The sequence below is a fragment of the Littorina saxatilis genome, linkage group LG14 (assembly GCF_037325665.1).
Source record: "Littorina saxatilis isolate snail1 linkage group LG14, US_GU_Lsax_2.0, whole genome shotgun sequence".
Taxonomy (NCBI): domain Eukaryota; kingdom Metazoa; phylum Mollusca; class Gastropoda; order Littorinimorpha; family Littorinidae; genus Littorina; species Littorina saxatilis.
In genome coordinates this window covers 2,604,579-2,623,885 of record NC_090258.1, presented here as the reverse complement: position 1 = coordinate 2,623,885, position 19,307 = coordinate 2,604,579, and the positions used below count along the sequence as shown (strand labels likewise).

The following is a 19,307-nucleotide window of genomic DNA, read 5'->3' as shown; positions in this document are numbered from 1 at the left end:
GGGGGAGATGGGATAGAGCCACTTGTTAAGTGTTTCTTGTTCACAAAAGCACTAATCAAAAAATTGCTCCAGGGGCTTGCAACGTAGTACAATATATTACCTTACTGGGAGAATGCAAGTTTCCAGTACAAAGGACTAAACATTTCTTACATACTGCTTGACTAAAATCTTTACAAACATTTGAATTCTATACAAGAACCACTTAACAAGGGTAAAAGGAGAAACAGAATCCGTTAGCCTCTTACGACATGCTGGGTGCAGAGAAATAAGGATGTGGAAAAGAAGACTGTTGGTAAGTGAAATAAAGGTGATGGATCCAGTCAGGTAGAAATAAGACAACAAGAAAAGAATTGGAAAACTGCAGGGAATAGTAGGGAGAGTTTTCTTGGAAGGAAATATAGGTGAAAGGACTGGTAAGGCAGAAATAAGACAAAAGAAGAGAAGTAAAGGGGTGGGGTAGCTCTGTTTAAACGCTCCCGCCGCGTGAAGGCGACCCCATGGGAGCTCAGCAGACAGTAAGGATCTATCATGGTGTAGGGTCAGCAGACAGTAAGGATCTATCATGGTGTAGGGTCAGCAGACAGTAAGGGTCTATCATGGTGTAGGGTCAGCAGACAGTAAGGGTCTAACATGGTGTTGGGTCAGCAGACAGTAAGGGTCTATCATGTTGTAGGGTCAGCAGACAGTAAGGGTCTATCATGGTGTAGGGTCAGCAGGCAGTAAGGGTCTATCATGTAGGGTCAGCAGACAGTAAGGGTCTATCATGGTGTAGGGTCAGCAGACAGTAAGGGTTTATCATGTTGTAGGGTCAGCAGACAGTAAGGGTCTATCATGTTGTAGGGTCAGCAGACAGTAAGGGTCTAACATGGTGTAGGGTCAGCAGACAGTAAGGGTCTATCATGGTGTAGGGTCAGCAGACAGTAAGGGTCTAACATGTTGTAGGGTCAGCAGACAGTAAGGGTCTATCAAGTTGTAGGGTCAGCAGACAGTAAGGGTCTATCATGGTGTAGGGTCAGCAGACAGTAAGGGTCTATCATGGTGTAGGGTCAGCAGACAGTAAGGGTCTTACATGGTGTAGGGTCAGCAGACAGTAAGGATATATCATGTTGTAGGGTCAGCAGAGAGTGAGGGTCTATCATGGTGTAGGGTCAGCAGAGAGTGAGGGTCTATCATGGTGTAGGGTCAGCAGACAGTAAGGGTCTATCATGGTGTAGGGTCAGCAGACAGTAAGGGTCTATCATGGTGTAGGGTCAGCAGAGAGTGAGGGTCTAACATGGTGTAGGGTCAGCAGACAGTAAGGGTCTATCATGGTAGAGGGTCAGCAGACAGTAAGGGTCTAACATGGTGTAGGGTCAGCAGACAGTAAGGGTCTATCATGGTGTAGGGTCAGCAGACAGAAAGGGTCTATCATGGTGTAGGGTCAGCAGACAGTAAGGGTTTATCATGTTGTAGGGTCAGCAGACAGTAAGGGTATATCATGTTGTAGGGTCAGCAGACAGTAAGGGTCTAACATGGTGTAGGGTCAGCAGACAGTAAGGGTCTATCATGGTGTAGGGTCAGCAGACAGTAAGGGTCTAACATGTTGTAGGGTCAGCAGACAGTAAGGGTCTATCAAGTTGTAGGGTCAGCAGACAGTAAGGGTCTATCATGGTGTAGGGTCAGCAGACAGTAAGGGTCCATCATGGTGTAGGGTCAGCAGACAGTAAGGGTCTTACATGGTGTAGGGTCAGCAGACAGTAAGGATATATCATGTTGTAGGGTCAGCAGACAGTAAGGGTCTATCATGGTGTCGGGTCAGCAGACAGTAAGGGTCTATCATGGTGTAGGGTCAGCAGACAGTAAGGATCTATCATGGTGTAGGGTCAGCAGAGAGTGAGGGTCTATCATGGTGTAGGGTCAGCAGACAGTAAGGGTCTATCATGGTGTAGGGTCAGCAGACAGTAAGGGTCTATCATGGTGTAGGGTCAGCAGACAGTAAGGGTCTATCATGGTGTAGGGTCAGCAGAGAGTGAGGGTGTATCATGGTGTAGGGTCAGCAGACAGTAAGGGTCTATCATGGTGTAGGGTCAGCAGACAGTAAGGGTCTATCATGGTGTAGGGTCAGCAGAGTGAGGGTCTAACATGGTGTAGGGTCAGCAGACAGTAAGGGTCTATCATGGTAGAGGGTCAGCAGACAGTAAGGGTCTAACATGGTGTAGGGTCAGCGGACAGTAAGGGTCTATCATGGTGTAGGGTCAGAAGACAGTAAGGGTATATCATGGTGTAGGGTCAGCAGACAGTAAGGGTATATCATGGTGTAGGGTCAGCAGACAGTAAGGGACTATCATGGTGTATGGTCAGCAGACAGTAATGGTCTATCATGTAGGGTCAGCAGACAGTAAGGGTCTATCATAGTGTAGGGTCAGCAGACATTAATAATAATAATAATAATGGTGATTTCTATAGCGCTTTCGAACACACAAAGCGCTTTACAAAAGCAATAACAACATGACGCCAGAATGACGCCATTGACGGAATAGAACACAATCATAAACACTTTACAACAAAAACCAAAAACAAAACATAAATGTTACAAAAATCCAGAGGCTCTTACAGGAACGAACTCTCAGTATACACAACAATTATGATGCACACACACACACACACACACACACACGCCCACACATGTCCACACACACGCACACACACACACACACACACACACCCACACATGTCCACACACACGCACACACACACACACACACACACACACACACAGTAAACATTGTTCATCCGAAAGTGCACATTTACAGGGTCGCGACAACTACATCATCATAGAATGCTTCTCTGAAGAGGTGAGTCTTGAGATTTGCTTTGAAAGAAGGCAGAGATGGACTGAGACGTAGAGACAAAGGGAGTTTGTTCCAGATATGATCAGCTGCGACTGAAAGACAGCGGCCACCATGATCGTCCCTCTGATACTTAGGAGCTTTGACAAATTTATTTTGGGAGGCAGAACGGACAACCCTTTCAGGATTGTTTTTCTGCACGAGATCGGACAGGTACTGTGGAGCCGTGCCCGCGGCAATTTGATAGAAAATGCAGCAGATCTTGTATTTAATTCTTTGTTCCACTGGAAGCCAATGTAGCTGTTTGAGTAGAGGCGTGACGCTTTGTTTCATAGGTGTTCGAAACACGAGTCTAGCGGCAGCGTTCTGGACTAGTTGCAGGGGCTTGGTGACAGATTTGGGACATTCAGCGAGCAGTGAATTACAGTAGTCTAATCTAGAGAGTATGCCGGAACAGACTAGTCTTTTGGTTGCGTCTTCGGTAAGGTACTGTCGAATGGAACCTATACGCCGGATCTCCATTCGCGCTGCTTTACATGTTTGGACTACATGCTGTTTCATGTTAAGATCTTTGTCAAAAAAGACTCCGAGATCACGGGATGTATCCGAGAACTTGATGTCATTAAGGGTCTATCATTGTTTAGGGTCAGCAGACAGTAATGGTCTATCATGGTGTAGGGTCAGCAGACAGTAAGGGTCTATCATGGTGTAGGGTCAGCAGACAGTAAGGGTCTATCATGGTGTAGGGTCAGCAGACAGTAAGGATCTATCGTGGTGTAGGGTTAGCAGACAGTAAGGATCTATCATGGTGTAGGGTCAGCAGACAGTAAGGGTCTATCATGGTGTAGGGTCAGCAGACAGTAAGGGTCTATCATGGTGTAGGGTCAGCAATCAATATCAATAAATGAGGCTTATATCGCGCATATTCCGTGGGTACAGTTCTAGGCGCTCTGCAGTGATGCCGTGTGAGATGAAATTTTATACGGCCAGTAGATTGCAGCCATGTCGGCGCATATTTACCTTTCACGGCCTTATTCCAAGTCACACGGGTATGGTAGACAATTATTAACTGTGCCTAAAGCAATTTTGCCAGGAAAGACCCTTTTGTCAATCGTGGGATCTTTAACGTGCACACCCAATGTAGTATACACGGGGGGTGGTTCGGACACCGAAGAGAGTCTGCACACAAAGTTGACTCTGTGAAATAAATTTCCGCCGAACCTGGGATCGAACTCGCGCTGACAGCGGCCAACTGAATACAAATCCAGCGCGCTACCAACTGAGCTATATCCCCGCCCCAGCAGACAGTAAGGGTCTATCATGGTGTAGTGTCAGCAGACAGTAAGGGTCTATCATGGTGTATGGTCGGCAGACAGTAAGGGTCTATCATGGTGTAGGGTCAGCAGACAGTAAGGGTCTATCATGGTGTAGGGTCAGCAGACAGTAAGGGTCTATCATGGTGTAGGGTCAGCAGACATTAAGGGTCTATCATGGTGTAGGGTCAGCAGACATTAAGGGTCTATCATGGTGTAGGGTCAGCAGACAGTAAGGGTCTATCATGGTGTAGGGTCAGCAGACATTAAGGGTCTATCATGGTGTAGTAGTGTGCATTGTGTTGTTTTGCTGCTTGGCCTTCATGATGGTCTTGACTTCAGGATATAGCTCGTAGACCTATCCACCTACAGTGTATTTTGTTGTTGTGAGTCTGAAGAGTCTGCAGTCTCGTTGCCCAACACGTTGCAGTGGAAGGGAATTCATTGCAGAACGTCCACCTGTTCTTTTGTTGTTACTTTTTTTGCCAAGGAGTGTGCAGTTTCGTTGCCAAGCACGTTGCAGTGGGAGGGAATCCATTGTCTGAACGGCCGTGTGTCACGGTTAAGAATAATTAAAAGTATCGTGTATTATATTATCGCGCCGAGACCACTAATAAACTGTGGCACTAATAGGGGGGGGGGGGGGGGTTCACGATTAGTAATAAGTATCGTGTATTATATTATCGCGCCAAGACCACTGTGGCACTGATGGGGGGGGGGGGGGGGGGGGGGGTTGTCACGGTTAGTAATAAGTATCGTGTATTGTATTATCGCGCCAAGACCACTGTGGCACTGATGGGGGTGGGGTGGGGGGGGGGGGGGGGCTAGTTTGTTGTTAAGTCTCTGAGTTTTTTGACGTCAGCTTCGGTGAGTGATAATGGTTATAAGTTGGGAAATGACGAAATTACCAACGACTTCACAAGGGTGGCAAGAGTGGAGGACGGGTCGTTCAGGTCTATTGTTCTCCCAGACCACAGTGCCTGCAGAACGGACATGACGTCGGTCAGGAAGACGATGTTGTGGGACGTGCGCTGGCTCACCTTAATGTTTGTTGCTGCCGTTTCAGGGCTTCTGGGGAGCTACCTTGATGACAAGTTCTGGTCATCAACGGTCTGGGCTTATCTGGTCATCTCTGACACCTCGCACCATGATGGGAACTTTTGCTGATACACAAAAATATGATGAATCTATCTTATGTATTAATAAACGATACAACGTTTAAAAAACAGATTTACGCAATACAGATGAGTTTCTTAATATTATAAACTCGCATAATTACATGTACCGTACTTGCATGGTGAAAGTAAATATCGCACTGTTTTCATGTTGTACTGTATGTGACGCTGTGTCCACAGGATGGTAAACAGATTGTCTGGTACGGCAGGGAGTACGCCAAGGAACCACCTGTCGTTCAGTCCGGTTAGTATCGTGTATTATATTATCGCGCCGAGACCACGTACTGTGGCACTGATTGGGGGGGGGGGGGGGGGGGGGGGGGTTCACGGTTAGTAATAGGTATCGTGTATTATATTATCGCGCCGAGACCACTGTGGCACTGATGGGGGGGGGGGGGGGGGGGAGTCGCGGTTAGTAATAAGTATCGTGTATTATATTATCGCGCCAAGACACTGTGGCACTGATGGGGGGGGGGGGGGGGGGGGGGGGGGTGTCGCGGTTAGTAATAAGTATTGTGTATTATATTATCGCGTCAAGACCACTGTGGCACTGATGGGGGGGGGGGGGGTGTCACGGTTAGTAATAAGTATCGTGTATTATATTATCGCGTCAAGACCACTGTGGCACTGATGGGGGGGGGGGGGGGGGGTGTCACGGTTAGTAATAAGTATCGTGTATTATCCTCGTGAGAGAGATACCCGTGAGATAAAAATCGTTCAAATCACACGTGTGTATATCATGTAAATGAGGTCAACCGGAAGGTCAAGCTATGTAAATTAGTAGTACATGGGATCAACCGGAAGGTCAAGCTATGTAAATTAGTAATTACATATTCATGAAGAACTACTTTTGCAACAAAATGGCAACTGCCACGAAACCGATTTGTCAACACTGAAAGAATGTTTGAGTGATGAACTGTTCGAAGACATGTTTGGTGATGACGCGAATGACGAAGTCGATGAAAAAAAAAAAGCGAGTCATCCATGATTGATGATTTTTCTCCAATAGACTCATTCGTTCAGACAAACAAGAACAAGAACACTCTCCGAAAAACGGTTTACGATATACGTCGTCTATCGACGTTTATGGCGAAACACGGGGACAAAAGAAACATTAGCAGCATCCAACCACAAAAATTATGCAAAATTCTCTGCTCTCTTTTCATGGATTTGAAAAAACCGGATGGCAAAGAGTATGAACCATCCCCACGCTGAGGGGCCTTCTCAGCAGCATCCATCGACAGTTGAAGTCTAAAAAGTACTGTGCAGCCGTTTTTAGACGGCCCCGAATTTGCACTTGTAACTGAGAGAAGTCGTGAAGACAAAGCAGTTAAGATTGTTAAACAGGAAGGTTGTGGCAACTTACCTAACAGTAACAGGGCTCAACCGCTGAAAGATGAAGATGTTGACAAGCTGTGGCAGACAAAACAGCTCGGAGTCGCAGATCCAGAAGTAATCCTGAATACTCTGTGGTGGCAAAACACAGTCAACTTTGGTCTGCGCAGCGTGACACCTCACAGGCACATGCAGTGAGGAGACGTGTCCTTGCATGAAGACAGTAATGGCAGAGAATATCTCCAATTTTGTGAAAGACAATCCAAAACATGCCAGGGCGACATGTGAAGAAAAGCTGGGATCATCAACCCGAGGTAGATCTACACCAACCACTCTGCACGCAAGTTCCTAGTGCAGAAACTTTCCGAGAATAACGTTCCTCCGACTAAAATAATGCAGCTATCTGGGCAGAAACACCGAGGCTTCAGTCTGATGCTAAACGGCACTGCACCGGTCTCGGATCTGTCGCCAGTGTCGGCAGACGACACATTGGATTCGCACGGCCACTTCAACTCCAGCCGTCTCCACTGCCACTGCCACAATCACATCCCAGCAAACGCTAACAACACTGTTTGCGGGGCCTGTGCACGTTGTTACCATCAACATCAACCAATATTTGTGCAGTCACCAAACCAAGAAGTGACCATCTGAAAGCTGTCGACTCGCCCTGGCTCCGACTTGACCGTCATCTTATCGCGGAAGGATATGCTTTGCTGTTGTTGTTCCTTTTGGTTTCTTATATCCTGTGGCCACTGCTTTTCTTTTTATCTGGTATATCTTGAAGTGACCATCATTTCGTTGTTCGAATTTATTTCATCAATGTTCAATATTAAACTTAACAGTGTTAACAAAGGCGAACTACTTTGTCCTAGTTTGAGAGTGTGTGTCATGGCGGAGGAATGAATGTCAAATTGAGTAAAGTGGTTTGAAGTTCTAAAGCGGGTTGATCCAAAGGCAATATTCACGACTTTCCGACCTTGACATTGTAGCTAGGGTCATGTGGGCGTTGGCATCGTTGTCCAATCAGAAATAGTCAATGATCATCTCCTCAGTGTGTTCCGGTCCGGAACGCAAAACAGTTTGTGCGGAAAAAGAGAACGTGGTTTAACAACTAAAGGGCATTTTGACCGGCTCGCACTACAGCATCGTTCAAATGTGGGAGAATGACACATCTGACAAATAGCCAGTGGTTACCAACATGAGAAACTGGGGATAGGAATCGTAATCCGTATGTAAGTTTGAAGCGGCCCTGACGCTGTTTGTACGTCAATCCGAAGAGAAGCTATCGTACTAGGCCCTAGGTGACATTTCGTCAAGTTCCACTCCCAGTTTGCCGACTCTATGGCCCCCCCCCCCCCCCCCCCCCCCCCGCCAAACTGCTGCACCCGGTGGCAGGGAAAGCAGTTCGACTTAAGGTGACTGCAGGGCAAGTTCCATTTTGCAAGCTAAAAATAAATGTTCTTCTATACTACCTTGTCAGTCTAGATCTGGAACTCATGAAACAGCGCTATTCAAATCCCCATAAAGTGAGCTGGTGTTTTTCTAGATCTAAGCATCGACCGAATTCAATAGAAATGTTCCTTGCATGGCATAATTATTTACCTAAATCTGTTATTAAGTTTGTTGAAAATCAAAGTATTCGTTTTTTGTTTGTTCGCGTGTCTGGTTTTTGCTTAGTCGATTAGCTTACACGATGTGTGGCTTTTTATTTTGTAAGGGTGGTTTAGCATGTATAAAATGAGACCTAGACCACATACGCCATGAAAGTAGAGTTCCCCGTTCAATACCAAGATTGCCAGTATTGATATTCAGACAACTTTTGGATAAATGTGTGGGGCTGTGGTGTTGCAGTGGTAGATTGTTTGCACGGGTATGTAGGTAGGTACGTGTACATCCGTGTGCTTTTGTGCAGGCATTTGTGAAGCAGGAACATGCAACATTTTTGACAAACATCAGGGTTGTGTGTGTGTGTGTGTGTGTGTGTGTGTGTGTGTGTGTGTGTGTGTGTGTGTGTGTGTGTGTGTGTGTGTGTGTGTGTGATAAAACCAACTAAGCTTACATCCAGCACAAAAAGCTTCAGCTCTACTTCACCAGTCAAAGACAAACGCATTGTTTTATTCAGCTTTTGACACATATATTCACTCGATCAGAATCGAACCCTCTTCGTGAATATTTTATTTCAGAAAAAAATAACATTGATTCTACACAACAAATGGTATTGCTATATGCTATGAACGATGAAGACTAGCAACCGAGACAGATGAGGCATCAAGTTTCTTAGCCTTTTAGCCTCTTATGTTGCATACATGTCATTTGTTTTTAATTTTTATCTCCTGATAACTGACCAGAAAGGTACGTACAAACATCGATTCTGCAACTACCTCGTAAACTTTTCGATCGCTAATACACCAGAACTTGATACAGTATGCAACACTCACAGGCTTGATTACCTGTTGCATTGAAACGACAGAAGGAATTAAAAGACTATGTAACTGAGAGGAACCGATGTATTCAAGTTCAGAACGAAGCAGTTTCTGCCTCGGAGCCTGTATCTCATGCTATGGAGCCACTAGAAGAGAAATGTCTGGCGTAGTTTGACCCAACAGACAGAGAAGTCAAGGGGGGTAATCTATCGACAGCAGTTGTATTGCTGGTTTGTATTTGATCTTACAAACCATTCTTATTAACTTGTATAAATAGTTTATCGTTTCAGTAAACACTCATCTATTTTGAAGATTACGTAATTTTCAACAACAAAAATTAAAAAAAATTCGCAATTCAATATTTCACGCAAATTTTACTGATCCGCAAACAATTTTGCATGAACAAGTGTTATGTTAGGGAGAGAGTACGAGTGCGTAGTTAGACATATTTTGAGTGGAGTAGCAAAAATGCTTTAGCCATGTACTAATTATGTTATTGAACTGCTTAGCGGAGATTTCCAAATCAATCATACGGCGGTGAAAGACTGGTCTCTAGTACGGACCAAACGGTCTATACTTACAAAATATAAAAATAAACCAACACAAAAAAGGTTTGTGTTGCACGTAGGATTTAAGTATTTAATTGAATAGAAAAGGCAACATCGGAATAAAAACAAATCTCGTGGTTCTCTTGTCAAGGAGTATGCACAGAATATGAAAGAAGATTGTGGAGTAGGCTGCTTTCTATTCTACTGCTCTAAATTAGCAAGAGGCAAGCTTTACAATGATATTCACACTAGGATGCAAAGCATTCAGTGCTAAAGCTATCAAATCACAATAGTTACAAGACAAAACACACTTCTTGGGGCTACAAGAAATGTTAATATTTGTAAGCACACAATTGGACACATTTTTGTAAATATTTTTTATTGCCTCCCTTGAATAAAACTTATTAAAAAAAATATTCTGAGAAAAAAAGTTATACTTAAAAGCAAAGCTATCAAGAAATAGGTAGACAACCCGTGTAGATACCTTTATTCTTAAGACATTTTATTTTTGGAGGATGTCACTATGCAATTTTACAGATTTAAAAAAAAAAGCTTTAGATGATCTCCCTTGAACAAACATTTCTTGTTTTTACTATGTGTTAGTTTTAAGGGTATATAGAAGAACAATAAAGAAAAAATGCTGCAAATTGACTTGGACGTATTTACAATTTAATTAAACAAAATGTTTCAAATTATCCGATAATGAAATTCTACATTAAAATTAAAGCAGATCTAGGGACTTGTGCACAACATAAAACATAAGGAACTATGATCTGCATTGCTTGTTATGATGATAATGGCTGGCACCTGTCGACCGACTTGCACGCCATAATTCTATATGTTTTACTATGCGCCCTGCATGTCAATGGTCTTTCTCTGGGTGGCTCGATTCTGAGGAGATAAAGAAAATGCATTTAGTGCAAGCAGTACATAATGACAACACACATACAATTACTTAAAGCAGCTGCTGGTTTCAGAGTATTTAGTTAAAGGCCCACCCCAACTTGTTTGCCTCAATGTCGCAGATTTGGTCAGACTTTCACAATGAGTAAGATAACAAATTTAACAATGTTTTGATTTAAAAAAAAAAATAGTATTCATTTTTGTTGTTTTCGGCCCCATTCACTGGGAATCTTACTCAAGGACAAGGATTTTTCTTAGGAATATTTGTATGTGAAGCTTCCAAGCCCTAGCTTCAGAAACGACCAAGAAACCCTCAATAATGGATTTTGTTGTGCATAGTGATGGCTATCCAACCGAGTGGCGGAGCACTGGTGAATCCTTTCATTCTCCTAGATCCTGATTGCTTGATTCTGAAATGACATTGTGGAGTTGGTAGTTATGTGAGTGTGTAGTGCCTGCTCTTCGTTGTTTAGTCGGGGGGAGGGGGGGGGGGGTATTGAATCATAACATTGCTATGCTATCACGAAATTAGATGTTCTATCCTCTAGATGGGCTACACAACTACATGTACATCAGATGTCATGGTTGGGTTTTCGCAAGTCAGCAACATGTTTTGAAGTTCTCATTGGGTAATCACGGCTGACATCAAACACAGAAAAGGTGGAAAAAACATAAATCAATGAACTCACCTTCCCTGCATTGTGATACTAGCCCTATGGGTCTGCCGAAGTAGCTCCTGCACATATTGAATTAAGTATTCATGTTATTGTTAGGATCACACTTTTTTCTGGTACATGTATATCAGACTGGAAAGTTGTCAAGGTCAATGGCACCTTGAAGACCATGCTGAGGAAACTAGCTCAGGAGAAACCACGCACGTGGGACAGGTACATCCCAGCATTGCTTTTTGCATACCGCGAGGTTCCTCAGGAGAGCTTGGGCTTTTCCCCATTTGAGTTGTTGTACGGCAGACAGGTACGCGGTCCCATGGCTATCCTGCGTCAGGCTTGGACAGACGAAGAAGCTGACGAGGAGGTGCAGACGACAGCGACCTACATCGTAGAACTCAGGAACAGGATTGAAGAGACCTGCAAACTGGCTCAAGAGAACCTGGGGAGAGCAGCACAGCGTTATGCGCGAGGATTCGACCGCAAGGCACGGCCGCGCAGCTTCAAGATTGGAGAACGGGTGTTGCTACTTCTACCTGTCAAACACAACAAGCTACAACTGCAGTGGCAAGGACCTTTTGAGGTGACAGCGAAAGTGGGCCAGAACGACTACAGGATCATGATGCACGGGAAAGCACGCCTGTACCACGCCAACCTGCTGCGCGCCTACATAGAGAGGACAGCCTACGGGGAGAAGAACAAAGACCAGAAGAACAAAGACAAGAAGACAGAGAAGGTTGCAGTCATCAGGGGTGAAACGAGGGGTTGCTCGTTCTTGAGGACGACCTTTCTGTCTGGAAACAGACCATCAACCTCTGCAATATCTTCAGGTTGCAAGGTTGGCAAACGCCAGACTTATGCGCTGGGCGTTGATTCTCCAACCGTACCAATTCACGGTACGCGTCATTCCGGGCGCCAACAATGTTGGAGCTGACTTTCTCTCTCGGGCTGTAGAGGAGAACATGACTGTGAGCGAAACCGAGGTTTCGTCTTGAAGAGGGGAGGTGTGTCACGATCGGGTGACAGAGACCAAGAAAGTGTCACTCAGTGGAGTGCCTGTTCTTGGTCGATTATGATAGAAAGCGCCTGTACGTGATATTGGGCTACAGCAGAGTTTGCTGACAGTGCTCAATCAGCACGGATGTTTTGTAGCGCACGAGTTTCACAGTGGGTTTTTTTTGCTGTCATAGGGCTGACGGTTTTTCGCTGACAGCGCACACGGGATTTTCAGGGATTGAGTTTCTCGTGTCTTTTTTCTGCTTGGGGAGGCAGAATTGTGTATAGCTGGACTGGTTTTGTGACAAGGTCAGTCACGTGTATTTGGCTAGGTTGTCTGAGAGAGACACAAGCACGGGGCACTTGACACCCAGCGGCAGAAGGGGAAGGATCTAATACACAGTTTCTAGAGTATGATGGTTTTTCACCGAGTATTGTATTCGGCACTCTAGGGGAGCTTCCACCGGTTATTTCCTTCACACTGCCACATATTTTGCTGAGGACAAGTCGTCAACATTCCTTCGTCGGCGATGGCTTTCGCATAAGGATTCGACAAGGGGTTCTGGAGGTTTTCGGTCACTGTTGACGAACAGAGGCTGTTCCAGGGAGGAAGCGGATTTTGCTTCCATGAGAGTACAATCATAGGCTTTTGAGGTAATAAATCATTATTTAACGCTGTTGATGAGTCTGTGTTGTGGAATGAAATACTCTCTGTTGTTCTTTCCAGGTTAGCGCATAATTAACTCTCTGTGACGCTAAAATACTAATCTGTATATGGTTTTTGCAGATAGGGAGAGAAGGACGGAAAATGGCTGTTTTGTTGTTGTAAAAAGTCCGTTTTGTGCAGGCCCACGTGCTCGATGAGATATTTAAAGATGACATGTTTTAAGGTGGTGGGTGAGGGGTAGCTGACATGTTTAGTGCACCGATGCTTTCTGTTTGCAGCCTTCGATTCGATTCGTTCGATCCGATTCGTTCGTTTCGTGTTCCTGTAACATCTGCACGGCTGACTCTGGCGGGAACTGTTGAGGCTACGCTAACCAGGAGACCGGCTAACCAGGAGACCGGCTAACCAGCGGACCGGCTAACCAGCGAACCGGCTAACCAGGGGACCGGCTAACCAGCGAACCGACTAACCAGCATACCGGCTAAGCAGCAGCAGCAGAGATAAAGCTAAGTGCACCATGTCGTACGCACCCCGTTGACCACCGTTGTCTTTTCGTATCTATGATTTCATTGGAGTAGTGACAACGTGGGGTGTGTGACACCTGCACGAACTAGAGCTTTTCGAACAGAACATTCGCATTTAACTATATTTACACGGGTTCAGCGTGTTCCTATAATTTTCTACATACTACTGGCATTTTGTCAGTGAACACTGGTTTTTTACGTGTTGAGAACGTAAAAGGAACATATTTTGAGTGAAGGCTCGAGGGAGGTGGAGAGTTTATACATAAACAGGCGTCTGAAACTTATACTTTTGTTGACTCTATTTAATTGTATGACTGCGAGAGTGGATCGTGGTGTGGTTAGTTAATTAGTAGTAATTAACCGGTTCATAATCACCTTAAGTGATATATTGAAACGTGACACTTGAAGAATTCAAGAGCTTGCCTATCCCCAATAAAAAAAATTTTTTAGTATGCAAGTATTTTCAGGGTCTCAAGGTTTTAATATGAAGTCTGTTCCTCTGGGGTCATGGAGAAACAAATTACAAATGAGAACATACTGTTACACAACAAATTCCGACCAATTTAGGACACACCATAACATAACTCACAAACAAACAACAGCAATACAATAATTAGTCTGCAAATACCTAAACGTCGTTCACACTAGGTATACAAAAATAAAAAAGCACATTCAGGCAGGTTTGACAAGTAGACCATTCCAGCTACTGTTCCAGACCAAAGGCCATGTCTTACTCTGTGATTGTAATCATAATTATTGTTTATGAATGACTTCAGTTTTTCTAAGTAAATCTCTCGTTGTAATTACTGGTAAATGCATTATCCCAATTAAGATATCCTCACATCTAACCTGCGTAAACTTCATTTCAAGGGTTTTAATTTTTTTTTAGCTGGCCAAGAAATTATAAGCATTCCTCAATTATGTTCCTGTCAGACTCAATGAGCTAATCTTATGAAAAAAATTTAAAAAAAAGTAGCATCTTATAATATTCTCACGTGAATTATAGCTAATCAGAAAACTAGTATTTAATTTTTTTTAAAACTCAAACTGAAAATACAGGCATGCAACATTATCCTTGCTGTTTTGTGATAACCCTCACCATCAACTATTCTATTTCATTTCCATCACAACAGGCGTAGCACCTCTCTGGAAGCCAAAAGAACACTTTAAATCCACCCCCCCCCCCCCAGTACTGAGTAAACATTGCTGTGCATATTTTTTTTTTAAAAACAATGCCTGAGTCTCCAGTCACCTGTTTATGTTGTTGTCCTTGTACTTCACTTGTAGCTTAGCTGTTCAAGAAACTGTTTCTCTGATCACATGATCAAAATTCAAATACTTAATAAACCAATTTTGATTCTATTTCTTCAATAATAAGTTGAACGTCTGCTTATGTAATTGCCACAATTTACAGAGTTTCTGAATAAATGCTGCAAGAAAAACCAACAGAGTGAACAGTTTGTAAATATACTAACATACCTATATTTACCTTATGACATGTGTGGTACAGTGGCTGCTAAAACGTCCGTTACACCTGTCTGCATATATTAGGTGACAGCCCTGATGGAGACTGAAAAAAAAGTTCCTTTGTCAGTACCCTGTGTATGAGTGTGGTCGGGTGTGTTCTGGAACAATTAGAGCACTCCCTATGACCATATGTTGCACGGAGGGTAGGGGGGGGGGGGGTGCTTTTAGAGGTGTAGTTGTTGGACTGTAGTGTAGAGGCTGATTGGCAGTGCTATGGGGTGAGGGTGGAACTGGGGCGGAGAATATATCGTATGTAATTGAATACTAATAGTAATAAGCATGATCAGTTAGACTAGAGTTAAAAACTATGTTGATCGCCAGAGACATTACATAATGTGAAATCACAAGCATGTTACAGTACCTTTCGTTTTGCCATTGAGATTGGTAGAAGGCATTGAGTGGTGAACACAAGTTGCATTGATCACTGCATCACCATGTGGTCAATCCCCTTTGATCTGCAGATTGCACCAGCACAAACCAACACTGTGTTATGATCGTAAACAGCCCACATGGCCAATAAATCTAAGAACACAAACACTAGATAGATCTAATCGGAGAGCCTGCAAACCGAGTCATGCTTTTTAAATTCAAAAAAATTTCGCTCGCAGTTCACTATTTAAAAAAAACAACTCGTGTAAATCTGGTACGACACAGCAAGCCATGTAGTATTCTCTATTTATATTATCACGCCAAGACCACCGTGGCACTGATTGGGGGGGGGGGGGGGGGGGGGTCACGGTTAGTAATAAATATCGTGTATTGTATTATCACGCCAAGACCACCGTGGCACTGATGGGGGGGGGTGTCACGGTTAGTAATAAGTATCGTGTATTATATTATCGCGCCAAGACCACCGTGGCACTGATGGGGGGGGGGGGGGGTGTCACGGTTAGTAATAAGTATCGTGTATTATATTATCGCGCCAAGACCACCGTGGCACTGATGGGGGGGGGGGGGGGGGTCACGGTTAGTAATAAGTATCGTGTATTATATTATCACGCCAAGACCACCGTGGCACTGATGGGGGGGGTGTCACGGTTAGTAATAAGTATCGTGTATTATATTATCGCGCCAAGACCACCGTGGCACTGATGGGGGGGGGGGGGGGGGGGTCACGGTTAGTAATAAGTATCGTGTATTATATTATCACGCCAAGACCACCGTGGCACTGATGGGGGGGGGGGGGGTGTCACGGTTAGTAATAAGTATCGTGTATTATATTATCGCGCCAAGACCACCGTGGCACTGATGGGGGGCGGGCTGTGTCACGGTTAGTAATAGGCATCGTGTATTATATTATCGCGTCGAGACCACTGTGGTACTGATGGCGGGGGGGGGGGGGGGGGGGTTGTCACGGTTAGTAATAGGTATCGTGTATTATGTTATCGCGTCGAGACCACTGTGGTACTGATGGCGGGGGGGGGGGGGGGGGTGTTACGGTTCGTAATAAGTATCGTGTATTATATTATCGCGTCGAGACCACTGTGGTACTGATGGCGGGGGGGGGGGGGGGGGGGGTGGTGTCACGGTTCGTAATAAGTATCGTGTATTATATTATCGCGCCAAGACCACTGTGGCACCGATATGTGGGGTGGGGGGGGGGGGGTCACGGTTAGAGTTTAAACGGTCCCGTGCAGTGTCCACATTGGCGGCTAGTGTATTGTTAAGTCTCTGACCTTCTTGACCTCAGCTTCGGTGAGTAATAATGGGTATAAGTTGGGAAATGACGAAATTACCAACGACTTCACAACATTTTAAATACATCAGTCACTTTTGTATATTCAGCTCACAAATCTAACAACCAACTCACCCTTCAACCTTCCGACACTAAACGGGTTTGTCACACCAGCTGCAAGCTCGAGATGTTCTTGGCATCATCACATTGTCTGTTTCGGTACCAGTTTTCAAAGACAAACTCCGGTGCTAGTACTCGTTCTCAGATTGTACCCGCTTCAGTTCTGAATAAGTAAAGAAGGATCAAGACTGCCCATTTAACTTCATTTGAAATTGAACTGTATGGGTCACCTTCCTTTGTGATGTATGATTCATTCATATCTGTTACTTTGCAGCAGAGCCCAAGCAGTCCTTGGACAGTCGGACGTTCTCCGACAATGATGACAAGAAGAAAGTTCAACAGGTACGTGAACATGACTACCAGATATGTCATTGTATGCCGTTTTGTACATCTTACGGAATGTCATACCACTCAGTACTGGGCCTTTAAATGTTACGTAAAAAAAGGCTTACACTCATTTGAACAGACAGGATACCTGATAGACGAAGGGCAGTAAGTGTTTCGTTTAGTTACAAGTGTCGTTGAAAAGTGCCCGGTACGGCTGGCCGTTTGCCGATTTCGGTATTTTCATATTTGACCGGTAGACAAGCGGACAATTCCAATTAATGCATCCCATTCCCTGCTTGAATGAAGCAACATTTTTGAAGGTTAGAAAATACAAACTGTTTATTCGTTTCAGACGCCTGACAGGAAAGGCGGACACAACAAAGACACGGGCAGGCGGCATGTGTGTGACGTTTGCAATAAGCCTTTTACTCAGGCTGGTGCCTTGAAGAAACACAAGAGGGTCCACACCGGTGAGAAACCTTTTGTGTGTGACGTGTGCAATAAGGCTTTTACTCAGGCTGGTGACTTGAAGACACACAAGAGGATCCACACCGGTGAGAAACCTTTTGTGTGTGACGTGTGCAGGAAGGCTTTCAGTGATGCTGGTAACTTGGAGAGACACAGGATGATCCACACCGGTGAGAAACCTTTTGTGTGTGACGTGTGCAGGAAGGCTTTTACTCAGGCTGGTAACTTGGAGAAACACAAGATGATCCACACCGGTGAGAAACCTTTTGTGTGTGATGTGTGCAGGAAGGCTTTCAGTGATGCTGGTCACTTGAAGAGACACAAGAGGGTCCACACCGGTGAGAAACCTTTTGTGTGTGATGTGTGCAGGAAGGCTTTCAGTGATGCTGGTCACTTGAAGACACACAAGAGGGTCCACACCGGTGAGAAACCTTTTGTGTGACGTGTGCAGGAAGACTTTCAATCAGGCTGGTGACTTGAAGAAACACAAGAGGGTCCACACCGGTGAGAAACCTTTTGTGTGTGACGTGTGCAGGAAGGCTTTTACTCAGGCTGGTAACTTGGAGAAACACAAGATGATCCACACCGGTGAGAAACCTTACAAGTGTCCACACTGTGACGCTGCGTTTGATCGGTCAGGCAGTTTGAAGAAACACGTCCAAAGACAGCACCATTTCTAATAATGCTGACTGTTAGCACTGTATCTAATCATGCAATTGAAAACTCTGAAGAGAACATTTGTTGGACCTTGATTAAGCAATGCTTGTTATCATCGACTGCATGATGCACACTCTCGGCAATACTGTTTTCTGTTACCGACTCCAGTCACATCCAGGGTTAATTTTATTCAGGCCACCTTTTCTTCCCGATTATTACAGCTGATGATTTGTGGCAGCTGACTGATTACTTTAAATACCATGAACTCCCCCCCCCCCCACCCCTCCACCCAATCTTTGTAAATCATTCCTAAACCCTCCCCTCCGCTCTCACTTGATATCTTGTTACCTGTGCTTACTTGTGACATTTTATGGGTAAGGGACACTGTGTGTTTGAGTGAGGTGTTTGTTGTAATGTGATGTGTTCAACTCCTATACATGTGTAATGTGTGTAGAGTATCCATACAGAGGAAAAATCTACAGTAATGGTAACTCAAGCGAAAACTGTCCAAGCTGCATATAATCAGGGGGTTTACTGGTTATCAAAGAAATTCATGTCACATATTGCTGTGTTCACCGTCTTGAAAAGTTGGGGATGGAAGAGGGGAGAGATTGAGTTGGATTTATGGGGGTGGGGGTTGGTAAGGTAGGGGAGGGGGGGAGATAGAGCTCACAGTAAATTTGTTGTGTTGTATCAATCTCATATGTGAAGATTATGTGTGAAAACAGTAGTAGGGTCTAACAGTGCTGGCCTCTTATTTTTGAATGATTGCTTCGAGTTTCATCTCTTAACTCTTGACGCATTGTTATGTGTCAGTTTCAACAGTTGTAACTGACTGCCGCAGCTAGTCGTGATGTTGCTTTAATATTCAGTTTTTGTGCGGTTATTGAAAATCAAAATGATAACCAGGGGTTTGTTTTAATGCATTTCATTTTCTCATCTCAAAATGTTTTCTTTCTGGCATAATATCCTTGAAAAACAATAGGTCAAATGGTTTTTGTTTGGTTGTGAATCTTGTGTAGAAAGTATGGTACCTGATTTTTTTCCCCCCTCATTGTACGTGTTGTGTAATTTGTTTTAATTTCAAACGTTCAGCCTTTGAGAGGCATGTTGTTATCCCCCACCTGTTGTAGTTGTAAGTAGTCATTTGTTG

General features: G+C 44.4%; 1 protein-coding gene and 1 long non-coding RNA gene across 2 annotated transcripts; one reads left to right on the top strand and one right to left on the bottom strand.

Moving 5' to 3' along the window:
- Nucleotides 1–11,240: 11,240 nt before the first annotated feature.
- Nucleotides 11,241–15,486, bottom strand: LOC138946905 (uncharacterized). Its single transcript, XR_011449468.1, has 3 exons — nucleotides 15,269–15,486; nucleotides 14,870–14,950; nucleotides 11,241–11,261 (listed from the first exon to the last, which is right to left on the bottom strand). It is a non-coding gene; the product is annotated as an uncharacterized lncRNA (long non-coding RNA).
- A 669-nt stretch (nucleotides 15,487–16,155) lies between these two features.
- Nucleotides 16,156–18,177, top strand: LOC138946802 (zinc finger protein 583-like). Its single transcript, XM_070318204.1, is given in 4 exon segments — nucleotides 16,156–16,177; nucleotides 16,977–17,044; nucleotides 17,382–17,932; nucleotides 17,934–18,177. Coding segments are annotated over 4 exon segments (885 nt in total).
- The last annotated feature ends 1,130 nt before the right edge of the window (nucleotides 18,178–19,307 follow it).